Here is an 18689-nt window from a genome sequence, read left to right on the forward strand (position 1 = left end):
GCCCTAAATCCAATGACAAATGTCCTTAGGAGAGGCACATGGGAGAGAAGTCCACGTGAACACAGAGGCAGAGACTGGAGGGATGTGGTCGGAAGCCAAGGAATGCTGACAGCCAATCAGAGGCTGGAAGGGAACGACAAAGTCTTCACTAGCCCCCGCTAGAGAGTGCACAGTCCTGCTGACACTGTGATTTCAGACTTCTGGACTCCAGAACCCTGAGAGACCGGAAACTAATACAATGAGAAAATCAGGATCCTGGCTGGGGAAGGAGTTTTGGGGAAACACAGCCCTTGAATTTATACCACATAGACAGTTTCTCCCCCAACTACCTGTTGGGTGAACCCAGGCAGGAATATTCACTTCCTGCCCTGGTCACATATAAAGCAAACCGCTTTCTTTATAAAGCATCAGAGTAGGAGGTACAACAGGGCCCAAGGGCCCCAAGCTCATGCCAGCTCAGCTCAGCAGGTGTGTCCCCAGGTTCTTTCAATTCACCCTTTCTGTGCAGTAGTGTCACCTCACAGCCAGGAGAAGAAGGAAGCGACCAGAAGTCTGGAATCATGGCTGGGCACTGTGGCTCACGCCTATAATCCCAGCACTTTGGGAGGCCAAGGCAGGTGGATCATGAGGTCAGGAGTTCGAGACCAGCCTGGCCAATATGGTGAAACCCCATCTCTACTAAAAATACCACAATTAGCCAGGTGTGGTGGCAGGCACCTGTAGTCCCAGCTACTCGGGAGGCTGAGCCAGGAGAATTACTTGAACCTGGGAGGTAGAGGTTGCAGTTAGCAGAGACTGAAACACTGCACTCCAGCCTGGGTGACAGAGTGAGACTCTGTCTCAAAAAAAAAAAAAAAAAAAAAAAAAAAAAAAAAAGAAGTCTGGAATCATTTGTTGGCTGGTTCATTTATTTATCTGAGACATACTTATCAAGTAGCCCTTTGGTGCCAGGTATTGGGCTCATACTGGAGAAACACATGTAAATCATTACAATGCTGCATGGTAAGTGTGAGGATGGCTGAAATGGCCCAGAGAAGCAGGCTTGACCCAGACAAGAGAAAGAGAAGGCTTCGGAGCTGTGGGGAAGTGAGGTCTCCCGAACTTCTGATGTGGTAGCCACAAATCACCTGTGGCTTTTACATTTTATTTATTTATTTTATTAAAAAAAGTTTTTTGAGACAAGGTCTTTCTGTGTCACTCAGGTTGCATGTAGTGGCACAATTACGGCTCACTGCAGCCTCGGCCTCTCAGGCTCAAGTGATCCTCCCAGCTCAGCCTTCCAAGCAGCTGAGACTACAGGTGCATACCACCACACCCAGCTAAATCTTCCTAGTTGTTGTAGAAATGGGGTCTCACTTTGTTGCCCAGGCTGATACATTTTAAGTTAATCAAAATTAAATAATAATAATGTGTGCATGTGTGTGTTTGTGTGTGTATTTTTTGTTTGTTTGTTTGTTTTGAGATGGAGTTTCACTCTTGTTGCCCAGGCTGGAGTGCAATGGTGCCATCTCGGCTCACTGCAACCTCTGCCTCCTGGCTTCAAGTGATTCTCCTGCCTCAGCCTCCCAAGTAGCTGGGATTATGGATGCCTGCCACCACACCCGGCTAATTTTTCTATTTTTAGTAGAGATGGGGTTTCACTGTGTTGGCCAGGCTGGTCTGGAACTCCCAACCTCAGGTGATCTGCCTGCCTTGGCCTCCCAGAGTGCTGGGATTACAGGCGTGAGCCACTGCATCAGGCTGGAACTGAGTTTTTAATATTACTTAATTTTAGACCAGGTGTGGTGGCTCACACCTGTAATCCCAGCACTTTGGGAAGCCAAGGTGGGCAGATCACCTGAGGTCGGGAGTTCGAGACCAGCCTGGCCAACATGAAGCAACCCTGCCTCTACTAAAAATACAAAATTAGCCGGGCGTGGTGGTGCCTGCCTGTAATCCCAGCTACTAGGGAGGCTGAGGCAGGAGAATAACTTGAACCCGGGAGGCGGAGCTTGCGGTGAGCCAAGATTGTGCCATTGCACTCCAGCCCGGGCAACAAGAGTGAAACTCCATCTCAAAAAAAAAAAAAAAAAAAAAGAAAAAGGAAAGAAAAAAGGCCGGGCATGGTGGCTCACAACTGTAATCCCAGCACTTTGGGAGGCCGAGGCGAGCAGATCATGAGGTCAGGAGATCGAGACCATCCTGGCTAACATAGCGAAACCCCATCTCTACTAAAAATACAAAAAGTTAGGCCTGTGTGGTGGCGGGCGCCTGTAGTCCCAGCTACTCCGGAGGCTGAGGCAGGAGAATGGTGTGAACCCAGGAGGCGGAGCTTGCAGTGAGCCGAGATCGTGCAACTGCACTGCAGCCTGGGTGACAGAGCAAGACTCCGTCTCTAAATAAATAAATAAATAAGAAGAAACAAGAAATAGAAACTCAGTTCCTATTACCCAATTTCCAGAGGTCAGTGGCTGCATGCATATTACAGAACATTTCCATCACTGTAGAAAGCTCTGTTGGAAGAGGCTGGTCTAAGCCGAGGCCTACGAAAGAGCAGTTAGCCCTAGGAGGAAGGAAGAGTGTCTCCAGGGCTCCCTGTAGGGTGACCTTTGCATACCATCACAGTTATGACTCATGCTGGAGCTGTTGAGGCCAGTTCTTGTAGTGTCTTGCCTGCCATCTTGAATTCCCTGCTAAGGACAATGAGAAGGCACTGTAGTGTTGCACAACGTGAGTGACATCATCATATTTGAGTTTTGGAGAATGGGCTGACGGAGCAGCAAGACTGGAGGCAGGGGACCAATCAGGAGGCAGTTACTTTCCTCCAAGACCTTGGGCCAGTCAAAATGGTAGAAATGTGCGTGGAGACATGCATGATGTGCGATCTGCAGACTGCAGATTCCAGTTGGGCCTGGAAGAAGAGGGAATAACGGTAATGGCTTGAACTATTTGGTGGATGGTGCTAACAGTTCCCTTTGAGGCAGAATCTGAGGACTCGAATGAGAAACTGTTTTTTTTGTTTGTTTGTTTTTGTTTTTGTTTTTGTTTTTTTAGTGTGTTGCTGCTTAAGGGAGTGGGCTTCAGGGATCTGAAGGGCCTCATTCCCTGATAACATCACCATGACAGTTCACCATGGAAAACTCGAGAAAGAGAAAACAGTATACAGAGGCCCTGAACCTGCAGAATTCCTACATGACTACAATGGGTTTTCCTTTGCCCTCTTTGCTCTCTTTCAGCCTTTTCCCCCAGTCCTTTACAATGCCACTTGCTTCTGTCTCCTTCTGCCCCTGAATTCAAGGTCCCCTGCAGAACAGCCCCGCTCTTCGTGGTTCGTTGATATGGACTCCAAATTCCAGACTCCTCAAATGTTCCTTAGATGCCCTCCAGTCTTACTTGTCCCATGCTCTTCACTTTGTCTGGAAATGTCTGTTCCTTCTTTTCTTCCCCTAGGACTTTTTTTTTTTTTTTTGAGATGGGGTTCAAGCAATTCTCATGCCTCAGCCTCCCGAGTAGCTGGGATTACAGGCATGAGCCACCACACCTGGCCTAAAATAAAGTTATACCTATAAAATTAAAATATGTGGCTGGGTGTGGTAGCTCACACCTGTAATCCCAGCTCTTTGTGAGGCCAAGGTGGGAGTATTGTCTGAGTCCAAGAGTCTGAGACCAGCCTGGGCAAAGGGCAAGACCTGTCTGTACAAAAAATAATTTAGAAAACCAAATAGCCAAGTGTGGTGGTACATGCCTGTAGTCCCAGCTACTTGAGAGGCAGAAGTGGGAGAACCACTTGAACCCAGGAGGTCGAGGCTGCAGTGAGCCAAGATCACGCCACTGACCCCAGCCTGGGCAACAGAGTGGGACCCTGTCTCATAAAATAAAATAAAATTATGTATATACATCACTCTGTATCACCTAATATCATTTCACATATCATCTGTGGTGTGTTTAATTCATTGTGGAAAATATTACTTTAAACCACATATTCTATTTGTTTTACTTTATCGTTATGTATCCTAGGTCCCCCTTGTCTGTGGTTTTGCTTTCCGGGGCTTTCAGTTACCTGTGGTCAGCTATGGCACAAAAATACTCAGTGGAAAATTCCAGAAACAAACATCAGTTTTAAATGGCATAGCATTCTGAGTAGCATGATGAAGTCTCTCGCATCCCTGCTCGGGATGTGAATCCTCTCTTTCCCAGCACGTCTACACTGTAGACGCTACCAACCTGGTGGTCACTCAGTAGCTGTCTTGGTTCCCAGATCCAAAACCCACAGGGCACATAGAACTCGGTGCTGTCTGCAGTTTCAGTCATCCACTGGGGTCTTGGAACATCTTCCCCTCAGATAAGGGGGGACTATTGTGTTTGTCTTATTTCCCCGGCTCAACACTCAGCTCCAGGTGACAGATAAACTCTTCCTCATTTTGGGTGTTCTGAGGCATCTAGTAAACACTTTAGAGGTCGCTTCTATACATATATATATGTGAGATTATACTTTAAATTCTAGGGTACATGTGCACAACTTGCAGCTTTGTTACATATGTATCCATGTGCCATGTTGGTGTACTGCACCCAGTAACTCATCATTTACATTAGGTATGTCTCATAATGCTATCCCTCCCCCATCTCCCCACCCCATGACAGGCCCTGGTGTGTGATGTTCCCCTTCCTGTATCCAAGTGTTCTCCTTGTTCAATTCCCACCTAAGAATGAGAACATGTGGTGTTTGGTTTTCTGTTCTTGCGATAGATTGCTGAGAATGATGGTTTCCAGCTTCATCCATGTCCCTACAAAGGACATGAACTCATTCTTTTTTATGGCTCCATAGTATTCCATGGTGTATATGTGCCACATTTTCTTTTTTTTTTTTTTTTTTTTTTTTTTTGAGACGGAGTCTTGCTCTGCCGCCCAGGCTGGAGTGCAGTGGCCAGCTCTCAGCTCACTGCAAGCTCCGCCTCCCGGGTTCCCGCCATTCTCCTGTCTCAGCCTCCCGAGTAGCTGGGACTACAGGCGCCCGCCACCTCGCCCGGCTAGTTTTTTTTTTTTTTTTTTTTTTTTTTTTTTTTGTATTTTTAGTAGAGACGGGGTTTCACCGTATTAGCCAGGATGGTCTCGATCTCCTGACCTCATGATCCGCCCTTCTCGGCCTCCCAAAGCGCTGGGATTACAGGCTTGAGCCACCGCGCCCGGCCTGTGCCACATTTTCTTAATCCAGTCTATCATTGATGGACATTTGGGTAGGTCCCAAGTATTTGCTATTGTGAATAGTGCCACAATAAACATATGTGTGCACGTGTCTTTATAGTAGCATGATTTGTAATCCTTTGGGTATATACCCACTAACAGGATGGCTGGGTCAAATGGTATTTCTAGCTCTATATCCTTGAGGAATCGCCATACTGTTTTCCACAATGGCTGAACTAGTTTACAGTCCCACCAGCAGTGTAAAAGTGTTCCTATGTCTCCACATCCTCTCCAGCACCTGCTGTTTCCTGACTTAAATGATGGCCATTCTAACTGGTGTGAGATAGTATCTCACTATGGTTTCGATTTGCATTTTTCTGATGGTCAGTGATGATGAGCATTTTTTCATGTGTCTGTTGGCTACATAAATGCCTTCTTTTGAGAAGTGTCTGTTCATATCCTTTGCCCACTTTTTGATGGGGTTGTTTGATTTTTTCTTGTAAATTTGTTTAAGTTCTTTGTAGATTCTGGATATTAGCCCTTTGTTAGATAGGTAGATTGCAAAAATTTTCTCCCATTCCTGGGAGAAAATTTTGCCTGTTCACTCTGATGATAGTTTCTTTTGCTGTGCAGAAGCTCTTTAATTAGATGCCATTTGTCAATTTTGGCTTTTGTTGCCATTGCTTTTGGTGTTTTAGCCATGAAGTCCTTGCCCATGCCTATGTCCTGAATGATATTGCTTAGATTTTCTTCTAGGGATTTTATGGTTTTAGGTCTGACATTTAAGTCTTTAATCCATTTTGAATTAATTTTTATATAAGGTGTAAGGAAGGGATCCAGTTTCAGCTTTCTACATATGGCTAGCCAGTTTTCCCAGCAACATTTATTAAATAGGGACTCCTTTCCCCATTTCTTGTTTTTGTCAGGTTTGTCAAAGATCAGATGGTTGTAGATTTGTGGTGTTATATCTGAGGACTCTGTTCTGTTCCATTGGTCTATATATCTGTTTTGGTACCAGTACCATGCTGTCTTGGTTACTGTATCCTTGCAATGTAGTTTGAAGTCAGGTAGCATGATGCCTCCAGCTTTGTTCTTTTGGTTTAGGATTGCCTTGGCAATACGGGCTCTTTTTTGGTTCCATGTGAACTTTAAAGTAGTTTTTCAATTCTGTGAAGAAAGTCATTGGTAGCTTGATGGGGATGGCATTGAATCTATAAATTACCTTGGGCAGTATGGCCATTTTCATGATATTGATTATTCCTATCCATGAGCAAGGTATGTTCTTCCGTTTGTTTGTGTCCTCTTTTATTTCGTTGAGCAGTGGTTTGTAGTTCTCCTTGAAGAGGTCCTTCACATCCCTTGTAAGTTGGATTCCTAGGTATTTTATCCTCTTTGAAGCAATTGTGAAGGGAGTTCACTCATGATTTGGCTCTCTCTTTGTCTATTATTGATGTATAGGAATGCTTGTGATTTTTGCACATTGATTTTGTATCCTGAGACTTTGCTGAAGTTGCTTATCAGCTTAAGGAGATTTTGGGTTGAGATGATGGTGTTTTCTAAATATAAAATCATGTCATCTGCAAACAGGGACAATTTGACTTCCTCTTTTCCTAATTGAATACCCTTTATTTCTTTCTCCTGCCTGATTGCCCTGGCCAGAACTTCCAACACTATGTTGAACTGGAGTGGTGAGAGAGGGCATTCCTGTCTTATGCCAGTTTTCAAAGGGAATGCTTCCAGTTTTTGCCCATTCAGTATGATGTTGGCTGTGGGTTTGTCATAAATAGCTCTTATTATTTTGAGATACGTCCCATCAATACCTAATTTATTGAGAGTTTTTAGCATGAAGGGCTGTCGAATTTTGTTGAAGGCCTTTTCTGCATCTCTTAAGATAATCATGTGGTTTTTGTCTTTGGTTCTGTTTATATGCTGGATTACATGTATTGATTTGCGTATGTTGAACCAGCCTTGCATCCCAGGGATGAAGCCCACATGATCATGGTGGATAAGCTTTTTGATGTGCTGCTGGATTCGGTTTGCCAGTATTTTATTGAGGATTTTTGCATTGATATTCATCAGGGATATTGGTCTAAACTTCTCTTTTTTTGTTGTGTCTCTGCCAGGCTTTGGTATCAGGATGACGCTGGCCTCATAAAATGAGTTAGGGAGGATTCCCTCTTTTTCTATTGATTGGAATAGTTTCAGAAAGAATGGTAACAGCTCCTCCTTGTACCTCTGGTAGAATTCGGTTGTGAATCCGTCCGGTCCTGGACTTTTTTTGGTTGGTAGGCTATTAATTATTGCCTCAATTTCAAAGACTGTTATTGGTCTATTCAGGGTATATATAGTTTTTGAGACAGGATCTCATTCTATTGCCCAGGTTGATGTGTGGTGGCACGATCTTGGCTCACTGCAACCTCCACCTCCTGGGTTCAAGTGATTATCCTGCCTCAGCCTCCAAAGTAGCTGGGATTGCAGATACCTGCAACCACGCCTGGCTAAATTTTGGATTTTTTTAGAGACAGGGTTTCACCATTTTGGCCAGGCTGGTCACAAACTCCTGATTTCAAATGATCTGCCCACCTCAGCCTCCCAAAGTGCTGGGATGGCAGCCATATATCACCACACCTGGCTCATTTTTCTTTTTCCTTCTTTTTCTTTCTTTTTTTTTTTTTTTTTTTTTGTGGAGATGGGGTTTCGCCATGTTGTCCAGGCTGGTCTCCAACTCCTGGGCTCAAGAGATACACCCGTCTCAGCCTCCCAAAATGTTGGGATTACAGGCGTGAGCCACTGCATCCGGCCCTTTCCTTTCTTTTCAAGACAGAATAGTGTTCTGTTGTGTATATAGACTACATTCTGTTTGTCTGTTTATCAGTTGATGGACTCTTGGGCTGCTTCTGCCTTTTGGCTATTGTGACGATACTGCTATGAACATGAGTGTACAAATACCTGTTCAAGTCCCTGCTTTCAATTCTTTCAGGTACATACCCAGAAGTAGAATTGCTGGATCTCAATATTTTTAGTAACTGTTGCATTGTTTTGCATATTTTGCATTACCACCAACAATGCACAAGGGTTTCAATTTCTCCACAATTTTGCCAATGTTATTTTCTGTTTTTCTGTTTTTTGTTTTTTGTTTTTTTTGAGATGGAGTCTCGCTCTGTCGCCCAGGCTGGAGTGCAGTGGTGTGATCTTAGCTCACTGCAAGCTCCATCTCCTGGGTTCACACCATTCTCTTGCCTCAGCCTCCTGAGTAGCTGGGACTACAGGTGCCCACCACCACCCCCGGCTCATTTTTTTTTTTTTGTATTTGTAGTAGACACAAGGTTTCACCATGTTAGCCAGGATGGTCTCGATCTCCTGACCTCGTGATCCGCCTGCCTTGGCCTCCCAAAGTGCTGAGATTACAAGCGTGAGCCACCACACCCGGCCTTATTTATTTATTTTTTTAAATAATAACAATCCTAATGTGTGTGAAGTGGTATCTTGTAGTTTTGATTTGGATTTCCCTAGTGATTAGTAATATTATCTTTTTTGAGACGGAGTCTCGCTCTGTCCCCCAGGCTGGAGTGCAGTGGCCGGATCTCAGCTCACTGCAAGCTCCGCCTCCTGGGTTCACGCCATTCTCCTGCCTCAGCCTCTCCAGTAGCTGGGAATACAGGCGCCCGCCACCTCGCCCGGCTCGTTTTTTGTATGTTTTTAGTAGAGAGGGGGTTTCACCGTGTTAGCCAGGATGGGCTCCATCTCCTGACCTCGTGATCCGCCCGTCTGGGCCTCCCAAAGTGCTGGGATTACAGGCTTGAGCCACCGCGCCCGGCCATATTGAGTATCTTAATGGCAAATGTGTTTATTGGCCATTTGTGTATCTTCTTTGGAGACATGCCTATTCAAGCCCTTTGCCCCCCACTTTTTTTTTTTTTGAGATGAAGTCTCGCTCCATTGCCCGTGATGGAGTGCAGTGGCACATTCTCAGCTCACTGCAGCCTCTGCCTCAAGCAATTTTCCTGCCTCAGCCTCCTGAGTAGCTGGGACTACAGGTGTGTGCCACCACACTCGGCTAATTTTTCTATTTTTATTTTAATTAATTAATTAATTAATTTTTTTGAGATGGAGTCTCGCTCTGACACCCAGGCTAGAGTGCAGTGCTGCGATCTCGGCTCACTGCCAGCTCTGCCTCCCGGGTTCATGCTATTCTCCTGCCTCAGCCTCCTGAGTAGCTGGGACTACAGGCGCCCGCCACCATGCCTGGCTCATTTTTTGTATTTTTAGTAGAGACGGGGTTTCACCGTGTTAGCGAGGATGGTCTCGGTCTCCTGACCTCGTGATCCACTGGCCTCAGCCTCCCAAAGTGCTGGGATTACAGGCGTGAGCCACTGCGCCCGGCCTAGCCTATTTTTTGAGTTGTTTTTTGTTGTTGTTGTTGTTGTACTTGATTTGTAAGAGCTCTTTATATATTTTGGATATTAAATCCTTATCACATATATGTGGTTTGCAAATACTTTCTCCCATCCCATGGATTGCCCTGTGTATTAGTCCACTTTCATGCTGCTGATAAAGACATACCAGAGACTGGGCAATTTACAAAAGAAAGAGGTTTAATGGACTCACAGTTCCACGTGGCTGGGGAGGCCTCAGAATCATGGGGGAAGCTGAAAGGCACATCTCACATGACAGCAGACAAGAAAAAGGAGCTTGTGCAGGGAAACTCCCCTTTACAAAGCCATCAGATCTTGTGAGACTTATTCAGTATCACAAGAATAGGACAAAAAAGTCCCGCCCCCTGATTCAATTACCTCCTACTGGGTCCCTCCCACATCACGTGGGAATTATGGGAGCTACAATTCAAGATGAGATTTGGGTGGGGACACAGCCAAGCCATATCATTTGTCTATTTTTTTATTTGTTTGTTTTGTTTTTATTTTTAATGTGGAGTCTCACTCAGTCACCCAGGCTGGAGTGCAGTGGCGCAATCTCGGCTTACTGCAACCTCTGCCTCCCAAGTTCAAGGGATTCTCCTGCCTCAACCTCCCAAGAAGCTGAGACTACAGGTGCGTGCCACCAGACCCAGCTAATTTTTGTATTTTTAGTAGAGATGAGGTTTCACCATGTTGTCCAGGCTAACCTCAAACTCCTGACCTCAAGTGATCCACCTGCCTCGGCCTCCCAAAGTGCTGGGATTACAGGCGTGAGCCACCGCACCTGACCTCACTTGGTCTGTTAATAGTGAGTGTCCTTTGAGGTACAAAGGTTTTTATTTAGGTGGAGTTCAATTTATTTATTTATTTATTTATTTATTTTTTTTTTGAGGTGGAGTCTCGCTCTGTCGCCCGGACTGGAGTGCAGTGGCCGATCTCAGCTCACTGCAAGCTCCGCCCCCCAGGTTTACGCCATTCTCCTGCCTCAGCCTCCCGAGTAGCTGGGACTACAGGCGCCCGCCACCTCGCCCAGCTAGTTTTTGTATTTTTAGTAGAGACGGGGTTTCACCGTGTTAGCCAGGATGGTCTCGATCTCCTGACCTCGTGATCCGCCCGTCTCAGCCTCCCAAAGTGCTGGGATTACAGGCTTGAGCCACCGCGCCCGGCCCTATTTTTTCTTTTGTTCCTTGTGTATTTGGCATCATATCCAAAAATCATTGCCTTAGTCAATGTCATTAAGCTTTTTCCCTATGTTTTCTAAGAGTTTTGTAGTTTTAGCTTTTACATCTAGATCTTGGATCTATTTTGAATTAATTTTTAGATTTATTTATTTATTTATTTTTGAGACGGAGTCTCATTCCGTCACCCAGGCTGAAGTGCAATGGCTCTGATCTCAGCTCACTGCAACCTCTGCCTCCCCAGTTCAAGCAATTCTCCTGCCTCAACCTCCCGAGTAGCTGGGATTACAGGTGCTCGCCACCACGCCCGGCTAATTTTTGTATTTTTAGTACAGACGTGGTTTCATTGTGTTGGTCAGGCTGGTCTTGAACTCCTGACCTTGTGATCCACCCACCTCAGCCTCTCAAAGTGCTGGGATTACAGGTGTGAGCCACCACACCCGGTCTATTTGTTTATTTTTTTAGTTGGAGTCTTGCTCTTGTCCTCCAGACTGGAGTGCAATGGTGCGATCTCAGCTCACTGCAACCTCCACCTCCCAGCTTCAGGCAATTCTCCTGCCTCACTCTCCTGAGTAGCTGGGACTACAGGTGCCTGCCACCACACCTGGTTAATTTTTATATTTCTAATAGAAATGGGGTTTTACCATGCTGGCCAAACTGGTCTTGAATTCCTGATCCCAGGTAATCTGCCCTCCTCAGCCTCCCATAGTACTGGGATTACAGGTATGAGTCACCGCCTGGCCAATTTTTTTTTTCTTTTTTTTTTTTTTTAAGACAGATTCTCCCTCTGTGGCCCAGGATGGGGTGCAGTGGTGCAATCTTGGCTCACTTCAACCTCCACCTCCTGGGTTCAAGCGATTCTTGTGACTCAGCCTCTGGAACAGCTGGGACTACAGACACGCGCCACCACGACCAGTTAATTTTTTTTTTTTTTTTTTGAGACAAAGTCTTACTCTTTTCCCCTAGGCTGGAGTGCAATGGTGCTATCTCGGCTCACTGCAACCTCCGCTTCCCGGGTTCAAGTGATTTTCCTGCCTCAGCCCCACCGAGTAGCTGGGATTACAGGCATGCGACACCACGCCCGGCTAGTTTTGGTATTTTTAGTAGAGGCAGGGTTTCACCATGTTGGCCAGGCTGCTCTCGAACTCTTGTCCTCAGGTGAGCCACCACGCCCGGCCTCGACAGGCTACTTTTTGTAATTTTAGTAGAGTTGGGGTTTCACCATGTCGGCCAGGCTGGTCTTAAATTCCTGACCTCAAGTGATCTGCCTTCCAAAGCACTGGGATTACAGGCATGAGCCTAGATAGATTTTTTTTTTTTTTTTTTTTTTTTTTGAGACGGAGTCTCGCTCTGTTGCCCAGGCTGGAGTGCAGTGACTGGATCTCAGCTCACTGCAAGTTCCACCTCCTGGGTTCACGCCATTCTCCTGCCTCAGCCTCCTGAGTAGCTGGGACTACAGGCACCCACCATCTCGCCCGGCTAGTTTTTTTGTATTTTTTAGTAGAGACGGGGTTTCACCGTGTTCGCCAGGATGGTCTCGATCTCCTGACCTTGTGATCCGCCCATCTCGGCCTCCCAAAGTGCTGGGATTACAGGCTTGAGCCACCGCGCCCGGCCCCTAGATAGATTTAAATTTGGTGCACAAAGGAATAGGCCACCAGAGCATGATCTTGAGCAGGAAGTCCAAGAAGAGAGACACAGCATTTTCTTGAAGCCCTGGGGTAGACTAAGATCAGAGTGTATGTGAAAAACCAGTAGACTTTTGGTGCCAGTGCAGTGGCTCACACCTGTAATCCCGGCACTTTGAGAGGCTGAGGCAGGCAGATCGCTTGAACCCAGGAGTTTAGGAACAGCCTGGCCAGTATGGTGAAACCTCGTCTCTACAAAATATACAAAAATTAGCCAGGCATGGTGGCACATGCCTGTGGTCCCAGCAACTTGTGAGGCTGAGGTGGGAGGATCACTTGAGCCTGGGAGGCACAGGTTGAAGTGATCTACATTTGTGCCACTGCACTCCAGCCTTAGCGACAGAGCCAGACTCTGTCTCAAAACATACAAACCGAAAAAAACCAAACCAAAAAAACCAGTAGACTTTCAGAGGAATAGATACCATTTTTGTCTTCCTTAATCCTCTGCCTTCCAGTTAATTTTACAGTCCAAAAACAAAAAAGAGAGAGAGGAAGGTGATCTGACAAGACAAAGGATTTAGAAAAGAAAGGCAGGTGTTAGTCATGTGGAAAAAAAAGGAAGTATTTGTGTTTACAAGAATCCTGACAGTATCTGAGAATGTAGAATGAAGAATATTTTCCATTTGTTAAAAAATCCAGGCTAGAGGCCGGGCGCGGTGGCTCAAGCCTGTAATCCCAGCACTTTGGGAGGCCGAGACGGGCGGATCACGAGGTCAGGAGATCGAGACCATCCTGGCTAACACGGTGAAACCCCGTCTCTACTAAAAAAATACAAAAAGCTAGCCGGGCGAGGTGGCGGACGCCTGTAGTCCTAGCTACTCGGGAGGCTGAGGCAGGAGAATGGTGTAAACCCGGGAGGCAGAGCTTGCAGTGAGCTGAGATCCGGCCACTGCACTCCAGCCTGGGCGACAGAGCGAGACTCCGTCTCAAAAAAAAAAAAAAAAAAAAAAAAAAAAAAAAAAAAAAAAAAAATCCAGGCTAAGCATATGAAATACTCAGGGTTACCCCTCTGACCTCGTTGTGGGGTGTTTCAGCCTACCATGGTTACCCCTATTAGTTAACCCCTTATCACAGAATCACAAAGGCTCACAGAGTGAAGGCGGCTACGAAGAGCTCTCATGAAAAGTAGGCTTGGCATGGTGGCTTACACCTGTAATCCCAGCACTTTGAGAGATCAAGATGGGTGGATCACTTGAGCCCAGGAGTTTGAGATCTGGACAACATGGCAAAACCTCATCTCTACAAAAATACAAAAATTAGATGGGCATGGTAGCATGTGCCTGTAGTCCCAGCCACTCAGGAGGCTAAGATGAGAGGATGGCTTGAGCCTGGGAGGTTGAGGCTACAGTGAGCCAAGAGAGAGCCACTGCACTCCAGCCTGGACAACAGAGCCAGACCCTGTCTCAAAAAAAAAAAGAGAGAGAGAGAGAAAAAGAGGGAAAGAAGGAAAGAAAGAAAGAGAGAGATAAAAGAAAAAGAAAGAAAGAAAGAAAGAAAGAAAGAAAGAAAGAAAGAAAGAAAGAAAGAAAGAAAGAAAGAAAGAAAGAAAGAAAGAAAGAAAAAGAAAAAAGAAAAGAAAAGAGAAAAGTAGAAGTTAGTCATTCAGGCCAAGAGTATGAAGTTTGTCTTCAAAGAACTGCTGAATTTGTCAGGGAGTGAGATGTAGACGTCTGACGAACATGTTTATTTATTAGAGGTTATGAGACTAGCGAGTAGGGTGGAAGGAGGAAAGCGGCAGGAAAATCATACTGGAAAGGTAGGTTGGGAACCAACTGTGAAGGACCTTGTATGTCAATCCAAGGAATGTGACCTTCAACCTAGAGCAGAGGTGACAAACTCAAAATCCCACAGAGACTAGGCTTGCCAATGAGGAAAGCCAACCAGATGTAAGGCAATAGGGAGTGGTGGGGACTGTGGCAAACAGTAGAGCTCATTCTCTGTCTACAGGGGCTCATTCTCTGTCTCTACTCTGTCTACTCTCAGCTCCAGCTGATTGTTTCCATGTGGGAGTGTCACTCCAGTGTGGCCAGATCTTCCAGTGTTCTAAGAGACAACAGAAATCCAGGTTTCTATAGGATGGCATCAGGTTTTAAAAACATATGGGCCAAGGCAGGCTGGTTTTTAAACCAGATATGATCCACAGGCCATCATTCTGGCGCCTTGGCAGATTGAAGGGAGCTAGTGAAGAATTTTTTTTTTTTTTTTTTTTTTTTTTTTTTTTTTTTTTTTTGAGACGGAGTCTCACTCTGTCACCCAAGCTGGAGTGCAGTGGCGAGATCTCGGCTCACTGCAAGCTCCGCCTCCCAGGTTCACGCCATTCTCCTGCCTCAGCCTCCCAAGTAGCTGGGACTACAGGCGCCCGCCACCACACCTGGCTAATTTTTTGTATTTTTAGTAGAGACAGGGTTTCACCATGTTAGCCAGGATGGTCTTGATCTCCTGACCTCATGATCCACCCGCCTCAGCCTCCCAAAGTGCTGGGATTACAGGCGGAAGCCACTGCGCCCGGCCTAGTGAAGATTTTTAAGTGAAAAAAGGTATATGATCACATCTGTGCTTTAGAAAAATCAGATTGCTGTGTAGAAGATGACTTACAGGAAATAGATGAAAGGAAGGGAAACCAGTTAGGAAACTGTTTCATCAGTTCTGGTGGGAGGTGACCGCGGTCTGTGCTAGGGCGAGGCAGGGGAGAATGTGGGTGGACAGATTTGGAGTCCAGCATCCAGTGGGAAGAATTTAGCTTCAGTGTGCATTTAGAAGACAGACACATTCTTTCAATGAGCCCCCTCTTTTCCACCCTTTTTTTTTTTTTTTTTTTTTGAGACAGAGTCTCACTCTTGTCGCCCAGGCTGGAGTGCAGTGGCACGATCTTGGCTCACTGCAACCTCCACCTCCCGGGTTCAAGTGATTCTCCTGCCTCAGCCTCCTGAGTAGCTGGGGTTACAGACATGTGCCACAACACCCAACTGATTTTTGTATATTTTTAGTAGAGATGGGGTTTCACCATGTTGGCAAGGCTGGTCTTGGACTCCTGACCTCAAGTCATCCACCTGCCTTGGCCTCCCAAAGTGCTTGAATTATAGATGTGAGCCACTCCATTTTCTTTCTTTCTTTCTTTCTTTCTTTTTTTGAGACGGAGTCTCACTCTGTTGCCCAGACTGGAGTGCAGTGGCAAATCTCGGCTCACTGCAAGCTCCACCTCCCGGGTTCACGTCATTCTCCTGCCTCAGCCTCCCGAGTAGCTGGGACTACAGGCGCCCGCCACCTCACCCGGCTAATTTTTTGTATTTTTAGTAGAAATGGGATTTCACCGTGTTAGCCAGGATGGTCTCGATCTCCTGACCTCGTGATCCGCCCGCCTCAGCCTCCCAAAGTGCTTGGATTACAGGCGTGAGCCGCTGCATCGGCCTCCACCCCATTTTCTAAACTGGAAGTTGAAAAGCACAGGGCAGATTAATAATCCTTAAAGCCAAAGGACAGGAAATTTTAGCAAAGACTCCAATTTTTTGTGCAGTCTAATTTTACTCATGATTGCTTTAGAGATGGACTCCTTAATCAACTCCTCCAATCCTCATCTGCCCCCAGGGGGCAGTTGTAATTGATGGGCTTAGCCCATCAATTTAATTGAAATTAAAAACGTACATCTCGGCCGGGCACGGTGGCTCAAGCCTGTAATCCCAGCACTTTGGGAGGCCGAGACCGGCGGATCACAAGGTCAGGAGATCGAGACCATCCTGGCTAACACGGTGAAACCCCGTCTCTACTAAAAAATACAAAAAACTAGCCGGGCGAGGTGGCGGGCGCCTGTAGTCCCAGCTACTCAGGAGGAGGCTGAGGCAGGAGAATGGCGTGAACCCAGGAGGCGGAGCTTGCAGTGAGCTGAGATCCGGCCACTGCACTCCAGCCTGGGCGACAGAGCGAGACTCTGTCTTAACAACAACAAAAAAACGTACATCTCATGGTGCTTGGCTCATTCAAGCAGCCAATGGAAACTCAGGGCCAAATCTTTGTAAAAGTTCTAGGCTCTGCTTCCCAGCAGAGGGGGGACCGGCTCCCAAGGAGGCCGTTTTGTGGAGACAGACATGTGAGAAGTGGGCTTCGGATCTATTTCATGGCCTTGGTCGTTGTGCAACTGGCGGCTTCGGTTCACGGAAGGATGCAAAGGGCAGGGAGGTGGGAATAGAGCGGGGGGAAAGGTGACTCCCGTCAAAGACTTTTTCTAACACCCATCAAGTATCGTGATTAGAACATTTTTCTCCGCAGACTCTTCCAGTTTTCGAGCGCGGTATTTTTGGGCACAGGAAATGGCCCGGAGGAGCTGCAGAGCAAAGCCTCCCCTCTCTGGCACCGTGTGGGAGTGCCCCGTGGGATGAGGGCGAGGACAAGGCAGTCAGGCAAAGGTTAGGGGAGGAAAGCAAAGGCAGGGGCCCAGAATGACTCCAGGAAATGTTTGGATTTCTCCACCAGGAGGGAGGACAAACAAGCTTTTTTCTTGCCTTCTGAGCAGCTTTGTGTGCTCTCCAGCACGGAGTCCGAGGAGGAAAAGCGAAGCTGAAAATAAAAATTATCCTGGGGCTGGACCCAATCGCTCCTCTACGGCACGAATGTCTTCGGATACCCCCAACCCTACCGCCTCTCAGAAATGACCACTTTTGCAAAATTGCAGGCATTTCCAAGTTTCATCCGGCTCCAGGCTTGGCCTCTCGGAGAGGCAGGCGGCTTATGAGACGGGCTCCAGAGAAAAGACTTCCCTGGGTCTGTCATTTCCTGGTTGAAGTTTCTCTTCTCGCTGCTGTGGCAGCATCCAACCCACACACACAGGACCCGCATCCTGGGTGATGAAGTCAGATATGCAGCAGCTGGGTGAGTGCTGACGCTCCGATAAGCATCTTTGTCATTGTGGGGACTCCCTGGGCTGCTCCGCACCCGGACACTTGCTCTGTCCCCACCATGTACAACGGGTCGTGCTGCCGCATCGAGGGGGACACCATCTCCCAGGTGATGCCGCCGCTGCTCATTGTGGCCTTTGTGCTGGGCGCATTAGGCAATGGGGTCGCCCTGTGTGGTTTCTGCTTCCACATGAAGACCTGGAAGCCGAGCACTGTTTACCTTTTCAACTTGGCCGTGGCTGATTTCCTCCTTATGATCTGCCTGCCTTTTCGGACAGACTATTACCTCAGACGTAGACACTGGGTTTTGGGGGACATTCCCTGCCGGGTGGGGCTCTTCACGTTGGCCATGAACAGGGCCGGGAGCATCGTGTTCCTTACGGTGGTGGCTGTGGACAGGTATTTCAAAGTGGTCCACCCCCACCACGCGGTGAACACCATCTCCAACCGGACTGCGGCTGGCATCGTCTGCACCCTGTGGACCCTGGTCATCCTGGGAACACTGTATCTTCTGCTGGAGAACCATCTCTGTGTGCAGGAGACAGCTGTCTCCTGTGAGAGCTTCATCATGGAGTCGGCCAATGGCTGGCATGACATCATGTTCCAGCTGGAGTTCTTTCTGCCCCTGGGCATCATCTTATTTTGCTCCTTCAAGATTGTTTGGAGCCTGAGGCGGAGGCAGCAGCTGGCCAGACAGGCTCGGATGAAGAAGGCGACCCGATTCATCATGGTGGTGGCAGTTGTGTTCATCACGTGCTACCTGCCCAGCGTGTCCGCCAGACTCTATTTCCTCTGGACGGTGCCCTCGAGTGCCTGCGATCCCTCTGTCCATGTGGCCCTGCACATCACCCTCAGCTTCACCTACATGAACAGCATGCTGGATCCCCTGGTGTACTATTTTTCAAGCCCCTCGTTTCCCAAATTCTACAACAAGCTCAAAATCTGCAGTCTGAAACCCAAGCAACCAGGACACTCAAAAACACAAAGGCTGCAAGAGATGCCAGTTTCGAACCTCGGTCGCAAGAGTTGCCTCAGTGTGGCAAATAGTTCCCAAAGCCAGTCTGATGGGCAGTGGGATCCCCACATTGTTGAGTGGCACTGAATAAGCAGACCGACAACACTGAGGAAGATAGAGTGGTGACTTAGAATTAACTCGGTAAGGGGTCGGGGGCTTTGAAAATGCCACCCCCGTTTCTTATTGCAAGACGGCTTCACACACATGAACTGCATCCTCATGCTGTCGGAAATGAAACTCACACAACTATACCTTTTGGGGAGGTTCTAGTTGATTGAAGTGAGTTGGTTGCATTTTCTTACCTGATTACGATGGCAGGGGACAGAATGTGCATGAAGTGGAGC

At 47.1% G+C, this 18689-nt stretch overlaps 1 protein-coding gene across 1 annotated transcript; it reads left to right on the forward strand.

The window, feature by feature from the left end:
* The first annotated feature begins 16969 nt into the window (after positions 1 to 16969).
* Positions 16970 to 18689, forward strand: HCAR1 (hydroxycarboxylic acid receptor 1). The gene has a single exon (XM_010368366.2). It carries the CDS (start codon positions 17392 to 17394, stop codon positions 18430 to 18432), a length of 1041 nt encoding a protein of 346 aa, XP_010366668.1. The 5' UTR covers positions 16970 to 17391; the 3' UTR covers positions 18433 to 18689.

This window comes from Rhinopithecus roxellana, chromosome 10, assembly GCF_007565055.1.
Source record: "Rhinopithecus roxellana isolate Shanxi Qingling chromosome 10, ASM756505v1, whole genome shotgun sequence".
NCBI classification, from domain to species: domain Eukaryota; kingdom Metazoa; phylum Chordata; class Mammalia; order Primates; family Cercopithecidae; genus Rhinopithecus; species Rhinopithecus roxellana.